Source organism: Anolis carolinensis, chromosome 1, assembly GCF_035594765.1.
Source record: "Anolis carolinensis isolate JA03-04 chromosome 1, rAnoCar3.1.pri, whole genome shotgun sequence".
In the NCBI taxonomy this organism is placed as follows: Eukaryota; Metazoa; Chordata; class Lepidosauria; order Squamata; family Dactyloidae; genus Anolis; species Anolis carolinensis.
In genome coordinates this window covers 107,049,347-107,068,793 of record NC_085841.1, presented here as the reverse complement: position 1 = coordinate 107,068,793, position 19,447 = coordinate 107,049,347, and the positions used below count along the sequence as shown (strand labels likewise).

General features: G+C 39.5%; 1 protein-coding gene across 2 annotated transcripts in view; it reads right to left on the bottom strand.

The window, feature by feature from the left end:
* Positions 1 to 8,927: 8,927 nt before the first annotated feature.
* Positions 8,928 to 19,447, bottom strand: part of sim1 (SIM bHLH transcription factor 1) — a 95,700-nt gene continuing 85,180 nt past the window's right edge. For both annotated transcript variants that reach the window (XM_003215510.4, XM_062980395.1), the window contains 2 exons: positions 18,614 to 19,019; positions 8,928 to 16,162 (listed from right to left, as the gene is read on the bottom strand). In XM_003215510.4, coding sequence (XP_003215558.2) covers positions 15,423 to 16,162; positions 18,614 to 19,019 — 1,146 coding nt within the window. In that variant the 3' untranslated portion in view covers positions 8,928 to 15,422. The remainder of the gene's footprint in view (positions 16,163 to 18,613; positions 19,020 to 19,447) is intronic.

Here is a 19,447-nt window from a genome sequence, read left to right as displayed (position 1 = left end):
CTCTTGCATCCCACACTTGTTTTAGCTGTCTGCTGTGGATGACATCAGACTGCTTTTGACAATGTGTGGCTGTTTAACAGTAATTTGGTGGATAGGACTCTGACAGATCCCTAAAGCTGCACCTTTCAGCAGCTCAACCTTTCTGTCCACAGAAAGCAAGTCCTAGATCCAGTTTATTTGAATTTGAGTTGTAGCTGAAAGAAAACCAGCATAGTTGTGCCCCATTATGACTTAGATCCAGGTTATTTGACAGACCATGTATCTTTCTATGAACCTGTCCGATATCTATGATCATCTGGAAAGGGCCTTCTCTCTGTTTCATCACTCACTCAAGTGCATTTGGTGGGAAGACAGGAGAGGGCTTTTTCAGTGGTTGCTCCTAGACTGTGGAACTCCCTCCCAAGAGAGAACAGGTTGACCCTGTTCCTGCTGGCCTTCTGCAAGCAGGTAAATACATTTCTTTGCCACCTGGCATCTGGGGCAAAATGAGGGGTATGCTGCTAGGAAGTTTATAGTTGGGATTTTGGAGGAGGATGGAATTTTTAATGTAATTTTATTGTATTTAATGTATTTTAATTGTATGTTAACTCTATATCCAGTAGGAGTCCCCAGTGGTGCAGTGGATTAAACTGCTGAGCTGCTGAACTTGCTGACCGAAAGGTCGGTGGTTCAAATCCAGGGAGTGGGGTGGGCTCCCACTGTTAGCTACAGCTTCTGCCAACCTAGCAGTTCGAAAACATGCAAATGTGAGTAGATCAATAGGTTCCGCTCCTGCAAGAAGGTAATGGCACTCCATGCAGTCATGCCAGCCACATGACCTTGGAGGTGTCTATGGACAATGCTGGCTCTTTGGCTTAGAAATGGAGATTAGCACCACCCACCAGAGTCGGACACAACTAAACTTAATGTCAAGGGGAAATCTTTACCTTTACCTTAACTCTATATCCATGCACTAATATTTAATTGTTTTTTATTTTTATATTTGTTTTGTTTAAAATGGTTATTAGATTGTGTGGTTGTTCATTGCCTTGAGTCCCTATGGGGAGAAAGACAGGATATAGTAGTGGTAGTATGAGTAGTAGTAGTAGTAGTAGTAGTATCCAAATTGTACTTTTGTTATTCTTAAAACAAACAAACATGAGCAAGTAATCTGGATAAGCAGCAAATGCAGAAACGTATTTCTACTGAGATTTCAGGAAATCGATCACTTTTAACATAGATATTTCTGTCTCTTTCCCACCCACTATGCACATATTTGATCATGAGGTGTTTGAAATTCTAATTTCTTACTGATTACCTTATGGCCCAAAAGAGTGGTGCACACAGTCTATTTAAAGCATAAACCATATTTCAATGCCTATTATCACATTATGTTACATTATGAGTTGGTGTGATGACTCATGGGCCTTGTAGTCCTGTTCCTAGTACTATTGTGGCAGACAAAGAGGAAAACATGGGGTTTTCGCCGGTTCAGCAAGAGCCGGAGTCTCTTCACCTGCAGGATGTTGATGTTTGCCCTCAAGAATTCAGCCAAACAGGCCTTGGGCAGAACTCCCCTCCGTTTTCCAGGAGGGAAAATTATTCTAAAGATAGGGGAGTCAGGGAGGCTAATCGGAGAAGCCTGAGAATCGCTGCCAAACAAATGGCTGATTAGGTCTGCTTCCCTTGGGAAATTCTAAGGAGTCATGCATCTGGACAGAGTTGGGTTTCGCTTCTCGTTCTCTAGGGAAAGAGTTCTGTTGGCGGGAAAACGAGACCCAATATAGGTGTTTGGCGCGAGGGATTCTTTGCGGATTCAATTGATCAGCTTGAGGAGAGAGATCGTGTGTGGACTTCGTAATCCCAGTTCCTTGCTTCCCGGATCAAGCTTCAAGCCTTGCCCTGTCTCACGGTTTTACCACGGACTCTGTTCATGCTTCATGTTCGTCTTGCCTCCAGTCACGGATCTAGTCAAGAATCAAGTTTATTTCCAGCCTTGTTGTCAAGCTTCATTGGACTCTAAGACTCTGTTATTTCCCCACACTATTGCTTGGCAAAGTGTATGTTTCGGTCAAGTGGATTAAAACTTTGAACTCTAATATCTTATATTGGACAATACATTTCTGGACTATATTTGACCTCATCTGAAAGGTCTGCTTCTGAACTATATTCTTCACTTGTTTTTATTGATTTTATATATTTCTTTAATAAAGATATTAGATAGAGACTGGCCTCTGTGTAAGGTTATTGGTGCTCTGCAGCCAGGGTCCTGACAGTTGGAGCTTTTCAATAAAAATAGAACTTGAAATCTGCCATCTATAACATCTTGCGATAAATTACAATGCCTTTGAGAATATCTTCTGTGGCCAATGAGTACAAAAATATTCCTTTCCATTGGTGTTAAATTTTTCTTTGAAGTTATATATCTTAAGATTCTTAGAATATTGAATGACACAATGCAATAAGAAAAAAGAATCATGGCTTCTTTCCTTTTATACAGCAGAGACGAAGAGCCATGCTAGATCAGACCAAAGGAATGTCTATAGCACCTCGTAAAAGCGTTCATTTTTTTTCATTTTTTACAATGTTGCAACATAGAATTTAAATGTGGAGTTTGTTTCCAAAGGTACCAAACCCAAGAAACGAGGTATAGGTAGCAGCACATTGCTGACTAGGAGCAGAATATTATGTACAGATCAAAGCTATCAAAACATATCCAATCACTTCAGTACAGGGCTTGGAAAGTTGCATTTTATAGCAGAAGAATGCATATTTTCAGCATGTTTTTTTCCAGACAGATTTGGAATCAAACTCCACAAATGCATTTAGTTGTCATTGCTACCCCAACACCGTGTAGTGAGAATTTTTTTTTTACTGTAGCACAAAAGTTGAGTAAACCAACTAGACAATATTGTGCTACCACAGTAATCAACAAGCTACCTCTAGGAAGCTCACAAGCAGGATCATGAAAATTACGCTCTTGATATTCGAGAATTGGCAATTAGGAACATCTTGCATCTAATCCTGGAGGTAACATATAACTATTACAGGTTGAGTATCCCTTGGAATCTAAAGTATTTTGGAAATTTGGGTGGGTGGGGGTTTAGAATACCTGTATTTCCATACTTACATAATAAAGTATCTTGGATATGGCATGAAAGTCTAAATACATAAACACTTCTGATGGTGGGTTGCTGTACAATATCTACAATAAACAATGCAATACAGAAAGCTTGATGTAGAAAAGAATAGAATTCTACTGCAGCCAATTTCCATTAACAGTGTATGCCTGCCTACAACAGGTAAGTTAACATTTAGCTATGGCTTGCATGTGCAAGTGGTAAAACTGGGAGAAAAGATGAGATCAAATAATCATGCTTCATTAGCTTTCTCCAGCATGTTTTTTTTAAAAAGGCATAAATCTAAATATTTAGCTAACAAAATAGAAATGATAAAAAGTGGAAGCTAAATATTTAGCCAACAAAATAGAAATGATAAAAAGAGTGGAAGCTGGTGAAGGGAAAAGATACCATGAGTGCATTTTGGAAGGCCATTTCAAAATCTCTAAAAGTGTCACAATGTTTTTGTTTAGTTATGCAAATTAACTAACACAGCTGTTTCATTTCGTCTGTGCATACTGATAGTTTTGAACAAAAGGTCTGCTTAAACGTGTTCAGTTTCCCCGACCCCTCCTCCCCCTCCTTTTTTGGTGTTATTTCTGGTTCTGGTACTAAATTTTCTGTTGAAGAAGCAATGCCCCAGAAAATATTCCATTGTTAAAAGAGGCATACCTGCATACTTAATACATCTTTGATTAAACATGTAGTATGTAAAGTGATCCCAAATGATTTTGAGATGAAGTAGAATTCCTCAGGTTCTGTTTGTTTCAGACACGGTGCAACTTCTAGATTAAGTTATCTTCCCCTATTCCCAAATGACATTTGAAGACACTCTAGATTTTAAAAAGAAAAAAAAGGTTTTAGAAGCAGGCCAAAGTAGTAAAGAAAAGTACCGGAAATCCTTACTAGAAACTAAAAATTGTTTCCTGATGGGGCACTGCATTTTGCCAAGATCCATTTCCAAGTTAACTTTGGAGTAAGCCCAAATCAATCTGCCATATGGGATTACTCCATGCAGCATTTTGGCTCAGGAAAGAAACATGAATGAATGGAGAAATAACTTTGACTGAATTCCTCTGCCAATACTACATTGTATTTCTATCACATAATATCATGTTCCAGTAGTAAACATCATTCATATTCATTCAGAATTCAGAATTAAACTGATAAGTTATACTTGTGGTTGACTATATTGTTCATAAAGATGAACTGTAGGATGTTATTGGACCTAGGCTGCCTTAAACATGCTGGCACTTGCAGTTTAGTGTATTTATTACCATCCTTTAGAAGATTGATCACAGGAAACCAAGGATCTTCTATTTTGAAAAATCAGAATCAGCTGTTTTCCCCACAATAGCCTGCTTGATAATCACAATAAGAATAACATATGTGCTATATGCATTTATACACTGATGCACTAACAATGGCATACCCTAGTAGCCTATTTTGCTGCTGCTGCTGCTGTTTCTACTACACTACTACTACTACTATTACTAATAAACAAGAAGAAAGCATATTTCAATTCTTGCCAGTCTCAGTCTGCTAGTACAACTGTAATGACATGGACCACAGTTTGTACTATCATAAATGAGGAGGAGTGGGTGATTTTTTTTGGTTTTCTACTAATTATTTGCCAACATTTTCCTCCTCATAACCAGAGGCGGTTCAACTGCCAGGTGAACCAAGCACTTGTTTGTGGCACCATTCTGTAGGGGGCGCAGTTGAGGCGCTCCCGGGTGCGCACGCTTCGGTCTGGGCCCGCCCCGCAGGGTGAAGCTGAGCGGGCCAAGGCCAAAGCCGAGAGGAAGCGAGTGGTGCGCACGCACCCCTTGCCTCCTCTCGGCTTTAGTCTGGGCCACTTGCCTCCAGGGCCTGTGCCTGGCTTCCGGGGCCAGGCCCCCCCTCCTTTGGCAGGCATCCTCAGAGGTTGTGAGGTCTGTTGGAAGCTAGGTAAGTGGAGTTTATATATCTGTGTAAAGTCCAGGGTGGGAGAAAGCTCTTGCCTGTTTGAGGCTAGTGTGAATTTTGCAATTGGACAGCTTGATTAGCATTCAATGGCCTTGCAGATTCAAAACCTGACTGCTTCCTCCCTGGAGGCATCCTTGGTTGGGAGGTGTTAGCTGGCCCTGATTGTTTCCTGTCTGTTTTCAGAGTATTTTTCTTTATTTAGGCTTTTCCTTAATCCTTCCTTATTATCCAACATTTTCGCTTATCCAACTCTTTTATTTTTCAGTGATTAGTTTGGGGGGGGCAAAATTCTGTTCACCTACACTTGAAAATTACCTTGGGCCTTCCCTGCTCATAACCCTCATAGATTTTTATCTCATAGTCTCCAATCTAATTTAAATGTTGACATGTGAAAACAGGAATCCATATTCCCTGTATATTGCTATGTCTATCCTGGATTGTCTTATCTGTATACATTATAGCATTATATCCAATAAAGCCAGCCCTACCATTGGAGCAGTAAAACAGTTGTCTCAGAAAGCAGATCCTAAGGAGGTGAAGGGACGGTCCCAAGGTCATTCTTCTATATTTGAGGACAAGGCTGTATATTCTGGCCTGTTGGCCTTTCATGCTTTAAGTTCACTTGCTGCTCTTAGGTGCATGGCAACTGTCCCATCATCATTGTTAAAGTAAGATTGAACTGCCAATCTGGTCAGTTTTGTAAGCAGAATGAGAATCATGAGAAATGTCATGTTGTGTTTCATCTATGGCAAAAAAAAGTTCTTTGACATGCCTCATTGCAAGGGATCTGTGGCCTAGACTGAGGAAAAGGAAGACAGATGGACTGCAGATGGAAGAAGACGCATGTTGAAATTGACGAACAACAGGTCATTGCTCATTATCATCTCTATTATGTGGTTGTGATTATGTTAAGGGATCTATTCTTTACCATCCTCATTATATCCTCACAGTGTGTCCTTGTCAGGTGGTCCATTAAAAAACGTCATCATTTTAAAGATACATACTCACATTTGTACAATCAATCCATGGCTGGATACATTTAATACAGTCTTCCAAATTACAATTTATTGCGAGAGTGCTGAGAATACTGCTAATACATTTTTATATGTTTCTACTAAGAAATGAAATAAACAACAGCTAAAAATTGAATTGCATGTTGAATTTCCAAATTGAGAGTAAACAAGTTATTTCATAGTCCTTTCCTTGCTCATAATAAGTTTTCCACAGTGGAGAGAACATTATTTTGCACTTGTAAATTGCAGAATAAGCAATGTACAAGTTCAGCAATATTCTAAAGTCCTCACATGTGTATAGAAGAAGGGTTAGAAGGCACGATCATCAAGTTTGCAGACGACACAAAACTGGGAGGGATAGCTAACACTCCAGAAGACAGGAGCAGAATTCAAAACGATCTTGACAGACTAGAGAGATGGGCCAAAACTAACAAAATGAAGTTCAACAGGGACAAATGCAAGATACTTCACTTCGGCAGAAAAAATGGAAATCAAAGATACAGAATGGGGGACGCCTGGCTTGACAGCAGTGTGTGCGAAAAAGACCTTGGAGTCCTCGTGGACAACAAGTTAAACATGAGCCAACAATGTGATGCGGCTGCTAAAAAAGCCAATGGGATTCTGGCCTGCATCAATAGGGGAATAGCGTCTAGATCCAGGGAAGTTATGCTCCCCCTCTATTCTGCCTTGGTCAGACCACACCTGGAATACTGTGTCCAATTTTGGGCACCACAGTTGAAGGGAGATGTTGACAAGCTGGAAAGCGTCCAGAGGAGGGCGACTAAAATGATTAAGGGTCTGGAGAACAAGCCCTATGAGGAGCGGCTTAAAGAGCTGGGCATGTTTAGCCTGCAGAAGAGAAGGCTGAGAGGAGACATGATAGCCATGTACAAATATGTGAAGGGAAGTCATAGGGAAGAGGGAGCAAGCTTGTTTTCTGCTGCCCTGCAGACTAGGACACGGAACAATGGCTTCAAACTACAGGAAAGGAGATTCCACCTGAACATCCGGAAGAACTTCCTCACTGTGAGAGCTGTTCGACAGTGGAACTCTCTCCCCGGGGCCGTGGTGGAGGCTCCTTCCTTGGAGGCTTTTAAGCAGAGGCTGGATGGCCATCTGTCGGGGGTGCTTTGAATGCGATTTCCTGCTTCTTAGCAGGGGGTTGGACTAGATGGCCCATGTGGTCTCTTCCAACTCTACTATTCTATGATTCTATGATTCTATGATTCTATAAGAAGCATTTTGTGAATGTTCACATGCAGAGATTACTGCAATTAAAGTGATTCCCATTTTATCAAAAAAAGAGTTGGGCAAACCTTGACCTGAAAGTAGCATGTTGCTCTCCACATACACTCATATACACACCATTAAGACAAAATCAGTCATGTGCATAACTTGAAATCTTCATGGTAAGTGGTCATTTAAAGGTTATTTTTAGGCCTTAAATGGTCTTCTTTAAAATACTAAAATGTCCATTTATGTTGTCCAAAAGGCTATTTTAGCCTTCAAAGGCAGCGTTTGGCATACCCTCCACTATTCCTGACTTGGCAGAGGAAGTTCCAGTTAACCCTTTGACAAACTGCATTTTGGGCACTCCCACACAGTACTTATAATTCGCGAGAGAATGGGTTAAAAGGGGGCATGGCCAGATAACATTTGTGCTAAATGTGCACTTAATCGCAGCAACGGAGGGAAAACCTGATTCAAAAAGGTCCTCATTTATCCCAGTTCCGGGCAAAAAAAAGCGGCAGAGGCCCATGACTCTGTGGCTCTGCAGTCATGTAAAATATGGGATTTCCCTCTTTACCCCACCCCCTGTGGAGACTGCTTCCTGGCCATGCAAGTTTTAAAAAGCCAGAAACAGCTAATCACCTGTTCAAGCTCCCACAAGAACACAGCTGATTCCCAGCTGGTTTCAAGAGAGGAGAAGCGGATAGCCATTAGAGGTCTCTGAAATTGTTTATTTTAAATTTTATAATATTAAATAAGCAATTGGGGAAAGAGGGAAATCTGGTGGCTTCAAAAAAATACCACCGTTATGTGCTGATGCGTATATGTACACATAAGAATCTCTCCATATTTGTATTAGGATACTCGCATATGCGCATATAAGCATCAATGCATAATTGAGTGATTAAAAAAAAAAACTTCTGGTGGAAGTCCCCCATCTGCCCTCCATTTTATCCTGAGAGACAGAAGGGCTGTGAGGACAGCAGGGGAAGAAAGCCCAGGACTGGTACGTCTGTGTGGGAGCCTGCTCTAAGGTTCTGGGTTTGTTTATCCCACATGTTAATTCCGCATTTTTGTGCTGTCTGGAAGCACCCATAGAGTGTTTTTCGATGTCCCACTCTTTCTTTCTCCTCCTTTCTGCTATAGCTTTCAGCTACCTTCAATTCCCACAAAATTAGTCTGCACTCAGGGTGTAACTAGATTGATTCAAAAAGACCAGAACACCCCAGAATTTGTTCCCATACTTTCTCATTTTATTTTGGAGATCCATACTTGTTTTGTTTGTCCACAAAATATGTTGGAAGATATGTAGGGGTTCCATTCAGTATCCTACTTTCCTTCTAAATTTCTCTTCCTCCTGTCTACACCCCCTTCCAAGTCTGTTTTTGATGTTAATCAGATTCTCATGATAAAATTCAAGGGGCATGAAGGAGCTATAGTGGGAGAAACCCATTCAATGGTCTGATAAACCTAGTTAGAAGCAACCCATTCATTCTTTGGTGTAATTATTTGAACAGGTCTCGAAAGAAAATCCCTAGATTTGCAGAAGGAAAGCTCACCTCTCCATATAAAGGGTAAGCATTTAATGGCAAAAAGAATCAAGAAACCAGACAGAAACTACATATTGGTAGCTGTATTTTTAAAGAAAAGAAATCTTCACATAATAAATACATCTTATACACATTGACTTCAAATTTACTTCAGAAATCTATTTACAATATAAATAATTAGAAATGGGGGAAATTTTTCAAGATATTGGCAACATTGCTAAAGTTGAATTTCCTACATTACATTCCAAAGGAAAACTTCAATTACAAGGTGTTTGGCTACAATGTCACTAGCACCTGAACATTGTGAGTCACGGGATTTGTAATGTTGACAGTCCAGCATGTTTGCTACCTATACACAAGAACCTCCCTGGCTCCAAAACACATTTGCTCCTGTTGTGTTTCACAGAAGGTCTGAGGTGCTTACAAGAGCCTCCCTGTTTATTTTGGTGTAGGAGGAATAGGTTATTTTACATGAATTTTCCCCCAACGTGGCACCCTTGAGATGACTTGCAATACAACTGCCATCATCTCCAGACAACATGGCCAACAGCCTCTTTATTGAAGTGCATGCTAGAGCGCAATAGCTGCATTGAAGCATCTGCAGAATTCTATATCCATAGACAGTACATGAGTAAAATATCTATTCAGTTTTCTGGAATATGTTTTCAAATAAAGAAGCTTAAGGCAGTTCTCTTATGTACTGTCCCAAGCATGCTTAATTGTAAGTAAGTTTCCTTAGATTTATTGCAACCCACTTGTAAGCCAATTGGCTTAGGAGAACGCTGCCTTTATGGAGGTCAGAAAGCAAACAGAAAGAATAGCATTATCTGGAGAGTGCTCTTAAGTATAGTAATACATTTTACACCTGCCCTTTTCTTCATGGAAAAAATAAGAAAGTGTCAGTACTTAAAACAGAAAATAGTTGTGCATAATTTCATTGTTAAACGTAAAACACTGTCTTTTTATAACCAGCTTATGTATTTTCAGAACATTTTCCATTTAAAAACAAAGTCACATGCATTACAAATTAAATATTTTTGTTTAAAAATACTTTAAATAACTACAGTAATAAGTGAATGTACTTGGTTTCACCATTTTAAAAAAGAGGTCATCAATAGTGAGAACTGGAAAGTTTGATTTTTCAAGCCAATTTTCTACAAGTTAGGTGCACTTAAGTTCATTGCTTTAAATTGCTTACATACATCCAACTGAGATGGGATCTGATTCTTTGACTTGGATTCTAGTTTATGTTCCATTCATGGAATGGACTTTCCTGCCTCCCGATTGCCTATGCAGTATTCAGACATAGCCACACATGTGCAGAAATGGACCAAAATCTTCTGAAGACTGAGGGAACCCTCCACTATAGAATTATATCTGTAAAAGGGGAACTTTAGCAGGAGAAGAATAATCCTTGTGACCACCACAGTTGGAGCCGAGTGTTTTTCTATTGTACCCACTTTGCTCTCTCCGACTAGGAATATCATATTAAGAGTATAATCCTATACACACTTAACTGGGAGCAAGCCCTGTTGAGCTTAATGCAGTTCACTATTAAGTACACATGTAAAGATTGCACCACAAGAGTGCAATCTTTACAAGGAGTAAGTGCCCATCTTTAACCTGTCCATTTGTTCTTCCCATTTGAAGCCCAAGTGAACAGATTCTTCATTCTTTCCCAATGTAACTCTATGGCATGCTGGAACTAAAAATGAGTATATTAAATGGTTTTCAGTTGTATCCACAGTATCATGTGGTAATGGTCAGGCCAGTAACTAATTCCTTGTGGATATGGGGGTCTTACTGTAATGTGAAATAAAATGTGGGGAAGCAGCATATTACTCAAAATTCCCAAAAAGTTTGAATTCTCAATCTCACATGTTAATTTCAAGTACTAAGTTCCTCATCACACTATGCTACTATAACATTATATTTCACTCTGATCTTTCAAAATCCTGCTGTTTGTAGTTTAGTGAGACCCACAATCTCTTTGGTCAATAATTTTAAATGCCTTTCCCAGGATGCCATAGGATGTTGCCATGGCAGCTAAAGTGCCACTATAAAATCATAGTGTTATAGCACTAAAACATGGTCATGTGATAAACCTGTAAGTGCTTTTGTTGTTTTTGGGATAGGTTACATTTGAAAATAAATATCTTGCATTAACGTTAAGATTATATTAGAAAACTGTTATATCACAGTTAATGTAAAAAAAGTATTTGAAGCTCAAAAATCAATTTATATCTGTTCTAAAAGATGCTTAAATTGATATCTACATGTTTGCTTACCCAATATGTCTTCCAGACATAAAAATGTGATATTTATTTTGCAAGAATTATGAAGTGCTCCTAAATTATTGCAATTATTAGATCTAAGTCAGATAAAATGGAATATTAATTCAGATAAATAACCACTTTTTCAATGTAAGGAAAATGTTATATCAAATGTAAAAACAATAATAAATCAAAGCTCTGAGAAAGCAGTGGTGAACAACATTTCTGTACATGACAGACTACCTCTCCTGCATTTTGGAGAAAATATATAGTTCGTATTTAGAATTTTTTTAGAAAAACATAACCTATTCAGATCTATTATTGTGATTAGAAGGTTGTCATAATCACAGGGACACATTTCATGGGCACTTCATTGTGAAGAGATCTAGCAGAGAATTAAGTAAATGGGCTTTGCATCTTAGACAGTTATATGAAAAGGGATTTCATTTCATTCATTTCCTCTCATGGCTAAATTCAGTCTTTTATCAAACTTTGACAACTCTTGTCAGCATCCTTAAAATCTCGACTTTCATATGTATGAAACCTATAAGTATCATAATCCTGTGTGTAGTCATTTATGAAGAAAAAATTGATTGGTGCTCTAGCATTTTTCTGTTTATAAACTTCGAAATTCTATTCACAAGACTGACCCAAAACAGTTTGCCTGCTTTTGGAGAAGAGGAAGCTAGTGCCCTGCCTCAGTTTACCTAATAGTAAAATCATTAGGCATACTACTTCAGACTTCCTATAATTCCATGCACAGCACATATCCAATAATTACCCAAATTTGGCAAGGTCAGCCCCAGTTAATCTTCTGTTATTCCATTTTGTTCACCTGCATTTAAAATATCCCAGCTACTTTCTCCTTCTAGTTTCCTTCTTTCAATTGCTGCACACTGAATTCAAAGTGATAGCATCAGCAACTTTAATCTAGTGGTGTCAATTCCTTTGCAGAGCATCAGCTTTCAGTCTAATCGAGGCTGAAATTAACTGCATAATTCAGTTAACTCAACTGACAGGAGAGGAGAATAAGGTTTTGTCCATCCCTATAGATCAGTGGTTCTCAACCTGTGGGTCCCCAGGTGTTTTGGCCTACAACTCCCAGAAATCCCAGCCAGTTTACCAGCTGTTAGGATTTCTGGGAGTTGAAGGTCAAAAACATCTGGGGACTCACAGGTTGAGAATCACTGATATAGATTCAAGGGAAAGCAAACTATTGCAGCCTCTCCTAGCTTACAAATTCTTCCTCCTTCCTAATGGTTGCCATCTTGACCACTGAAGTTACTTGGCTACACATGTCCTTGTCTCCAACTGTAAAATGCTGACAGATATGAAAGCATGCTGAGGAATGCCATCATGTGGAAAGAGCAACTTCTCACATAGCATGACCATCTTAACCATTGACTCTCCTTTGTATCGATTTACGCAAGCATGGTGGGACTGCTAAGCTCATAGTAAATCAGGGAAGATTCAATTTGTCAATATGATTGTTCCAAACTAGACATTCCTACTTTCACATGGCTGTTTAGCACAGACCTAGCAAAGGATAGTTGTCTCACATTAACATGTTTAAATAACATACTTTTGGATATTGGTAAATTATTAGCAAAAAAAATGAAATTGCCATCCATCTTGACCAAATTCAATAGATACAGATATTCTCTACACTAAGTCTGTCCTCAATGTAGCCCTTGAAGATGAGAAACCTATTCAGAAATAAAAGTGTGGTCATCCTAATTCAGTACCACAAATGTGGTTGAATTCAGAGGGATTCCAAGTCAAAACAAAGTGTTCAAAGTCCCATGCTAAACTGGTGAATTTCTGTTTTTAAAATAATCACTAATACTTAGAATCAGTACAAAACAAATGTTATCACTAGACCTGAACTGATTGAACAAGTGCTATCATGGTGTCATTTGTTGATGCGGCCTGCTGCTCTTTCTGTCATGGTTGAGCATTTGTGTCTGAATAGTTTTTTCAATGCCATCAGTGATACTGCAGATAGAAAGAAGTGCTACATGATCAGCTTAGTATGAAATGTACTACTACAATCAGCCCTCCACATTTGCAGGTGTAATTTTTATAGGTTTAGTTAGTATGTTCCCTCTAGAAATCTCTACGTCCTCCAGGGAGACTATTGATAGCTGTTGCCTGTTGCATCTGGCCAAAGTTAAGTACTTGCATGGAGCAATGATGACAACACAGACAATTAGGTGCCAGTTCAGTGGAGCCAATGTGGTCTCAAATCATTTAGACACCAACTACAGATCCAACATAGCTGGATTTCAGAGTAGACTTAATTGGAGTGACCTGCCTGGTGTAAATGCAGTCAGATTTCATCAGATGGTTTTCTTCCTCTGTTTCTACATGGCTCAAAGACAGACTTCCACTGAGCCCATCAAACGATGCAAGATTGCTTCCAGTGGTTGCTTGTGGGAAACAAATTGACTCCACTCCATTGCATGAACATAGAAATGCCTAAAAACTGGCATTGACACTCCGTTTTATGATCCTTCTTTGCATTAGTGGTATAAAAGCTGTGTGGGTCCAATTGAAAAAAGTGTTTTAAAATGTTCTGATCTCCTCTAGAGAAGGGATTCAAAGCGAAGGAGAAAAGATTCCATTGACATGAGTGTTAAAAGTGGAGGTATTCAAAGGAGGAAAAGATCATGGAAAGGGGTATTAAAAGTCTGCTTGTCTATTCAAAAGGGAGAATTCAAAGAGAGGAGGGGAAGATCACATTGGAAAGAGTATTTTAAAACTGGCAATCGCCAGTCTGTGTGATGGGAAATTAAGTGGATGGTTAAGCTAGAAAGGGGAGGAGGAAATCCTGTGTGGTGGGGGTGAGTAAATTCTCCCTCTTCTTTAAAGATGGAATCCCATGAAACGCCATGCAAAGAAGATGATTCCCCCCACTGCCCCCTCAAAATGGTATGAGAGTCTAATATCATTGGGAAGACCACAGATTCCCCACCTTTGTACTAGCTGTATTCCATTCCGATATAAAATATATGGAGAAAAATGAAAATGAAGGAATGTCATGACATCTTCACAGATTAAAATGCTACCACTAACTTACAGTATTTTTGAGTCAACCCCATTACAATAAAAGGGTTGGCTTATTAAAATATGCCTAAGAATGAGACAGATGATTCTGGGTCTTCACCAAATTCAGTCCACTGGCATCATTACCTGTGACCCATTCAATTTTGCAATGGAGAATATCATACATTTAGAAAAGCTTTGTTCCTTTTTAACTTTTCATTCATTGGATTATGTTTAAGGTCTTTTTGGTAAAGTATTTGTTATAACTTTCCACTTGTAGTTTTGACCTGTTCCTCTAACTGCTCCTCTGCTGGATCTTCCCCAATTGCTTGTTTAGCTAGAAGGAAAACGGTTCATCTACTGCCTCACATCATACTCCTGGTTAGATTGCCATCATACACCTAGTGCTTGCCAAACTGTTTCTTGCTTACCTATAACTATCATTTTCCCTAGATCATAATCATCATTCAAAATTGGATCACAATTGAAACTGGTCCTTTGGTCTGGATCCACACAGTTACAGGTCTTCCATTATTCAAGCCAGGCAAGGAAACGTTAGTTTCCTGTTTTTTCCTTCCAATGTGACCTGATCAAGCAGTTTGCTTTCTACTCATGTGTCTCTATCCAGGATACAGACTGCTGCATACAATGCCTATGTAATTGTCAATACCCCAGCAAATAAACATGTAGGAATTTTAACTTTTGACCATTCATGCTTTACACCAATTGAGGAGAAAGATCTGTATAAACGTGATATTATACCAATGTTGCTTTGTTATTTCAAAATAGCCATTTCACCTTTTCCCATTCCTTCCCCTTCTTTGCATGTAAAGAGTGCATAGTGGGTTTGTTTACTAGAGCCAGAGGAGATCAAGCTCCTAAGAATTTCGGGCCTTATCTTCTAATGCACATTATTCCAGTGACTCCAAACTGCTTATTGGGCATCTCACAGATGTTCATGGCTTAGACCTCCTCCATAATATGGTTGCTATCTTTTAGATTTATTTTAGATTCAGCTCTATGCATGTCTAGAGCATCAGGGCCAGTGCTTTGTTTAAACAAGAAGGTGGATGAACCGGGACCTCCTCACTACCTTACAATTCCCACCTCCTAGTGCATTGTAGTTTATCAACTGTTGGTAACAAGGTTGTTGAAACATGTATGCCTGCTGCTATTACTGCAAGGTTTCTTTTCTAGCACAAACATATTTTAAGTAAGAAAAAATAGTGTTGTGGGAAATACCCATCAGCTTCCATTGGTTATTATAACAGATGTCCCCTTGTGTCCCTGTGCTGGATCTTGCTGCATCCTTAGATGAGAAGTCACATCAAAGTGGGATCCATTGCAACCCAAAGAATAGTTTCTAATAGCTTCACTGTCATAAAGGTGCTCCAGAGCATATCCCGTCAACGTGTAAGCGTGCTTATCAAAATACTGCTTATGGGAACTGTAATAGTTTGGTGAACCTGTGGGATTGTTCTCTGCTGGAGTTTGATGAGGCGACACTTCAGAATGAAGATAATCCTTTGCCAGGATCAAACCTGATTTAGAAATGCGGTCAGAATTGGGGCTGCTTATTCTAGAGAGGCTTGTGGGGCTGTTGTCATAGTCATTCTCATGAGGGCTCAGCATTTTCCCTTCCCGTTGCTGTGTGTGTTCACAGGGAGATGTGGTGTTGGAGATGCTGGGGCCCCGACAGACATCTCCTCTCAACTGTTGCGGCTGGTGGTAGTTTACAAAACAAGCTGAGTGTTTCTTCCCTGCTCCATTAAGAGAAACCAGCTGGTCGGAAGCCGATTTTCGTAACTGCAGCCTGTTTTCTTCTTCTTTTATCATCTGCTGAGTTGCTCTGATGAGAGTTTCAATTTTGCTGGGCTCATGCGGACTGCCCTGATACTGCTCCGAGTGGTAGCGGTCCCCTGATTCGCTGGCAGAACCAGGATCTGGGGAACTAACAACACTTTCTTCATCCCAGTGCCCTCTTCCTGGAAGGTGAATAAAACAAATGTGATTAGCAGTCAGCATTGGGTTAAAAGCTGAATAAAGCAGAATATTCAGCACTGAATTCATTATAAGTTCCAATATATACTATACTTTGGCCATCTTTTGACCCTTTACATTGCCAGTTCATGATCCTGTAGTTTCAGGAGAAAGCATAACTGGACAGTGCTTGGAGGTATGCTGGATAGAGACACATGAGAACAAACTGCTTGATCAGGTCACATTGGAAGGAAAGAACAGGAAACTAACATTTCCTTGCCTGGCTTGAATAGAGAAGGACAGAAGGATCTGAGACAATGATGCCATTGCAGGACTTTACCCCTGCTTGGAGCAGAAAAAAACAATTCATACTCTATCCTGGATTTAACAAAGTCATGGCTAGCCCCAGACATTAATAATAAATCAATACGATTTGGATATGCAAACACCCCAATAAGTACAGCTATAAACCCCACCATATTCCAAGGCTTTGGGCCCATCTGAAGGAACAGAACTGTGTATGGGGAGAAAGTGAAATTGTGTTTTTTTCTGTTTACACATTGTTTCGAATAAGGCTAGGAAAATGGACTGAAATAGGACTGGATAGAATAGTGACCTTTTTGACTGCAATTTCTGAAGTAATTCAGCCCTCTTGGCCACTAGAGCTGAATCCACATGAGGGCTAGATGCAGTATCCTGCCCTGGCTTGACCCCATTAATGTCACACTCACCCATATTAATCTGGATTCAAGTTGGTCTTCAAAGCTACAGTTTTCCCACCTTGAAGTCAGTAGAAAAGTGTTTTTCTACCATGTTCATGTGTTCATCATATTGGATTATTTTAGATCACACAACTGCAGCAGCTGCATTTTTTCTTCTTCCTGGTATATATGAATATCTGTATATTCATATAAACTGATAATCTTTCTTGTTTTCCTATTATTCCTACCACCCACCTGCATTCCCATTAGCTGTCACGTCATTCCTCCTTTTCCTTTCCTTCTGAAACCCCATGACCTCCCCATCCTCTGTATGTCTGTATAATTCTGTGTGTGCATGTGCATGTGTGTTTGGTGATTTAAATGTATGCTCATTCAGTTTAGGCTATGACATTTAGATATTTCACATGATCTTCTCTCAAAATTAACAGGAAAAATGGTTTTAGAAGCATGACCTGATCTTTGTTAGAACCTGAGACTAAATTCCCATTGAGTTAAATAAATTGCCCAGAAAGCAGAGAATCTCAGGCCCATCTGGTATTCAAATGTGTGGATATCAGTATACATACACTGATCAAATATATCTTTACAAGAATGCACAATTGAATTCCCACCCCATTTAATATAATATTACTGTCCTGAGCACAGAGTCTTAGACCTTTGGATATTTGCAAGCATACACTGAACATATATATATTTGCAGGATGGGGATGCCAAGTAAGCACATACCTATCTCTCCCTCCAACGACCTCACCCTCCAATTCCACTCTAATCCCAATTCAGGGTGAAGGAAACATGTATGAAAATGCCAGCTTTCCCTAGAAACTGCAGGGTAAAAAGGGTCTCCCTCCCCCACAGTAATAATCAGATTAAAGCCCTTGGAAACACCATGTGTTCAACCAGGATTGAGATCAAGGTAAGAATGAATGGTTTTGCAGGTATGAATTCAGCCTGGGAGCGTTCTGGAAGTTTTTGTTGTTAAAAATCACTTTTCAAACTGTAGATTGGGGTGAATGTCTGTCTGCCTTCCTGTTTCTCTCCCTTCTATCTCTCAGACAAAAAAAGAGGAAAGAAGGAAGAAAGGGAGAGGAAAGGAGGCAGCAGATAAATTAAGAATAATTGCTGGAGGCCCCATCTAGGTATACAGTAGAGTCTCGCTTATCCAACATAAACGGGCCAGCAGAACATTGGATAAGCGAATATGTTGGATAATAAGGAGGGATTAAGGAAAAGCCTATTAAACATCAAATTACATTATGATTTTACAAATTAAGCACCAAAATATCATATTTTACAACAAATTTGACAGAAAAAGCAGTTCAATACAGAGCAATGTTATGTAGTAATTACTGTACTTATGAATTTAGCACCAATATATTGAAAAAATTGACTACAAAAACATTGACTACTAAAAGGCCGACTGTGTTGGATAATCCAGAATGTTGGATAAGCGAATGTTGGATAAGTGAGATTCTACTGTATATGTTTATTCCTTTCCTAGCAACCAGAATATATTATATTATATTATATTATATTATATTATATTATCTATCAATTCCAACATGGAACACCAAGCCTTCTTTGTTTGAAAGGAACCAGTCAACAAAAGGTGCTTCCCAACTTCACTGACAGATTCATAAGTAAACTGAAAAGAAATCTAGATTGCTAGGCTTCATGTTGATACCACAGCTTGCTTTCTGGCAGTTTTTGTTTTGCTTTGCTTGTTTCACAACTTACCATGTATCCGGTGAATGGAAGTTATATGAGGCATGCTATTATCATAGGTCTCCCTGCTCTCTGGAGAAGACTTGGTGAGGGGCAGGGCAGAGCGGGAACCCCACCATGCCTCTCTCCCAGACTGGGGTGTGCCAAGGAAGTATCGGCCAGCTTCGCACCTGCCACCTTCACAGGCCTGAGTATGGAAGTGCCTCTCATCTGCCAGCTTGGAATGATCAAGTGCAAAACCATAGCAGAGAGCACTGCGGTCCGAGTATTGTCTATAGGCACAGGAAACATCATGATGCTGAGAGTTTGGTCTTTCAGAGGGATCCATTAACTGTGGAGATGCAGTGTCAGTCAATGGACTTCCACCCCATTGGCTCTCATGGTCAGACTCGGATCTTTCAGTATGAAATCCAGAATACTGCAAAGAAAAAAAAAGAAAAGAAATCAGGGGTTATGGTTCAAACACAAGAAGATTTATTAGGAATTTGACTTCCATCCACATATCAGTGGAACTGGAAGTAAAAGAAGGACTTCACCGACTAGCCATGATCAAAGTTGTAGTTCAACAGATATGGAGGGCACTAGGCTAGGAATTACTATTTCAATGAAAATATACCCTAAAGAAACCACATCCTACCTGATCTTGGAAGCCCAGTAGGATCAGCTCTACATATTGAATGTGTGCCTAATCAGAAGGTCTGTCACACAGCAAATTGCAGTAATAGAGAAATAGAGTCTCACATGCAGAAAATGCATTAAATGTTATGTTTTAATTTGGCTTTTGGGTTTTTATTGGGGTTTTAAAAAATTGTCAGATGTTCTAAACACCTTTTTTGGCTGAAAGTC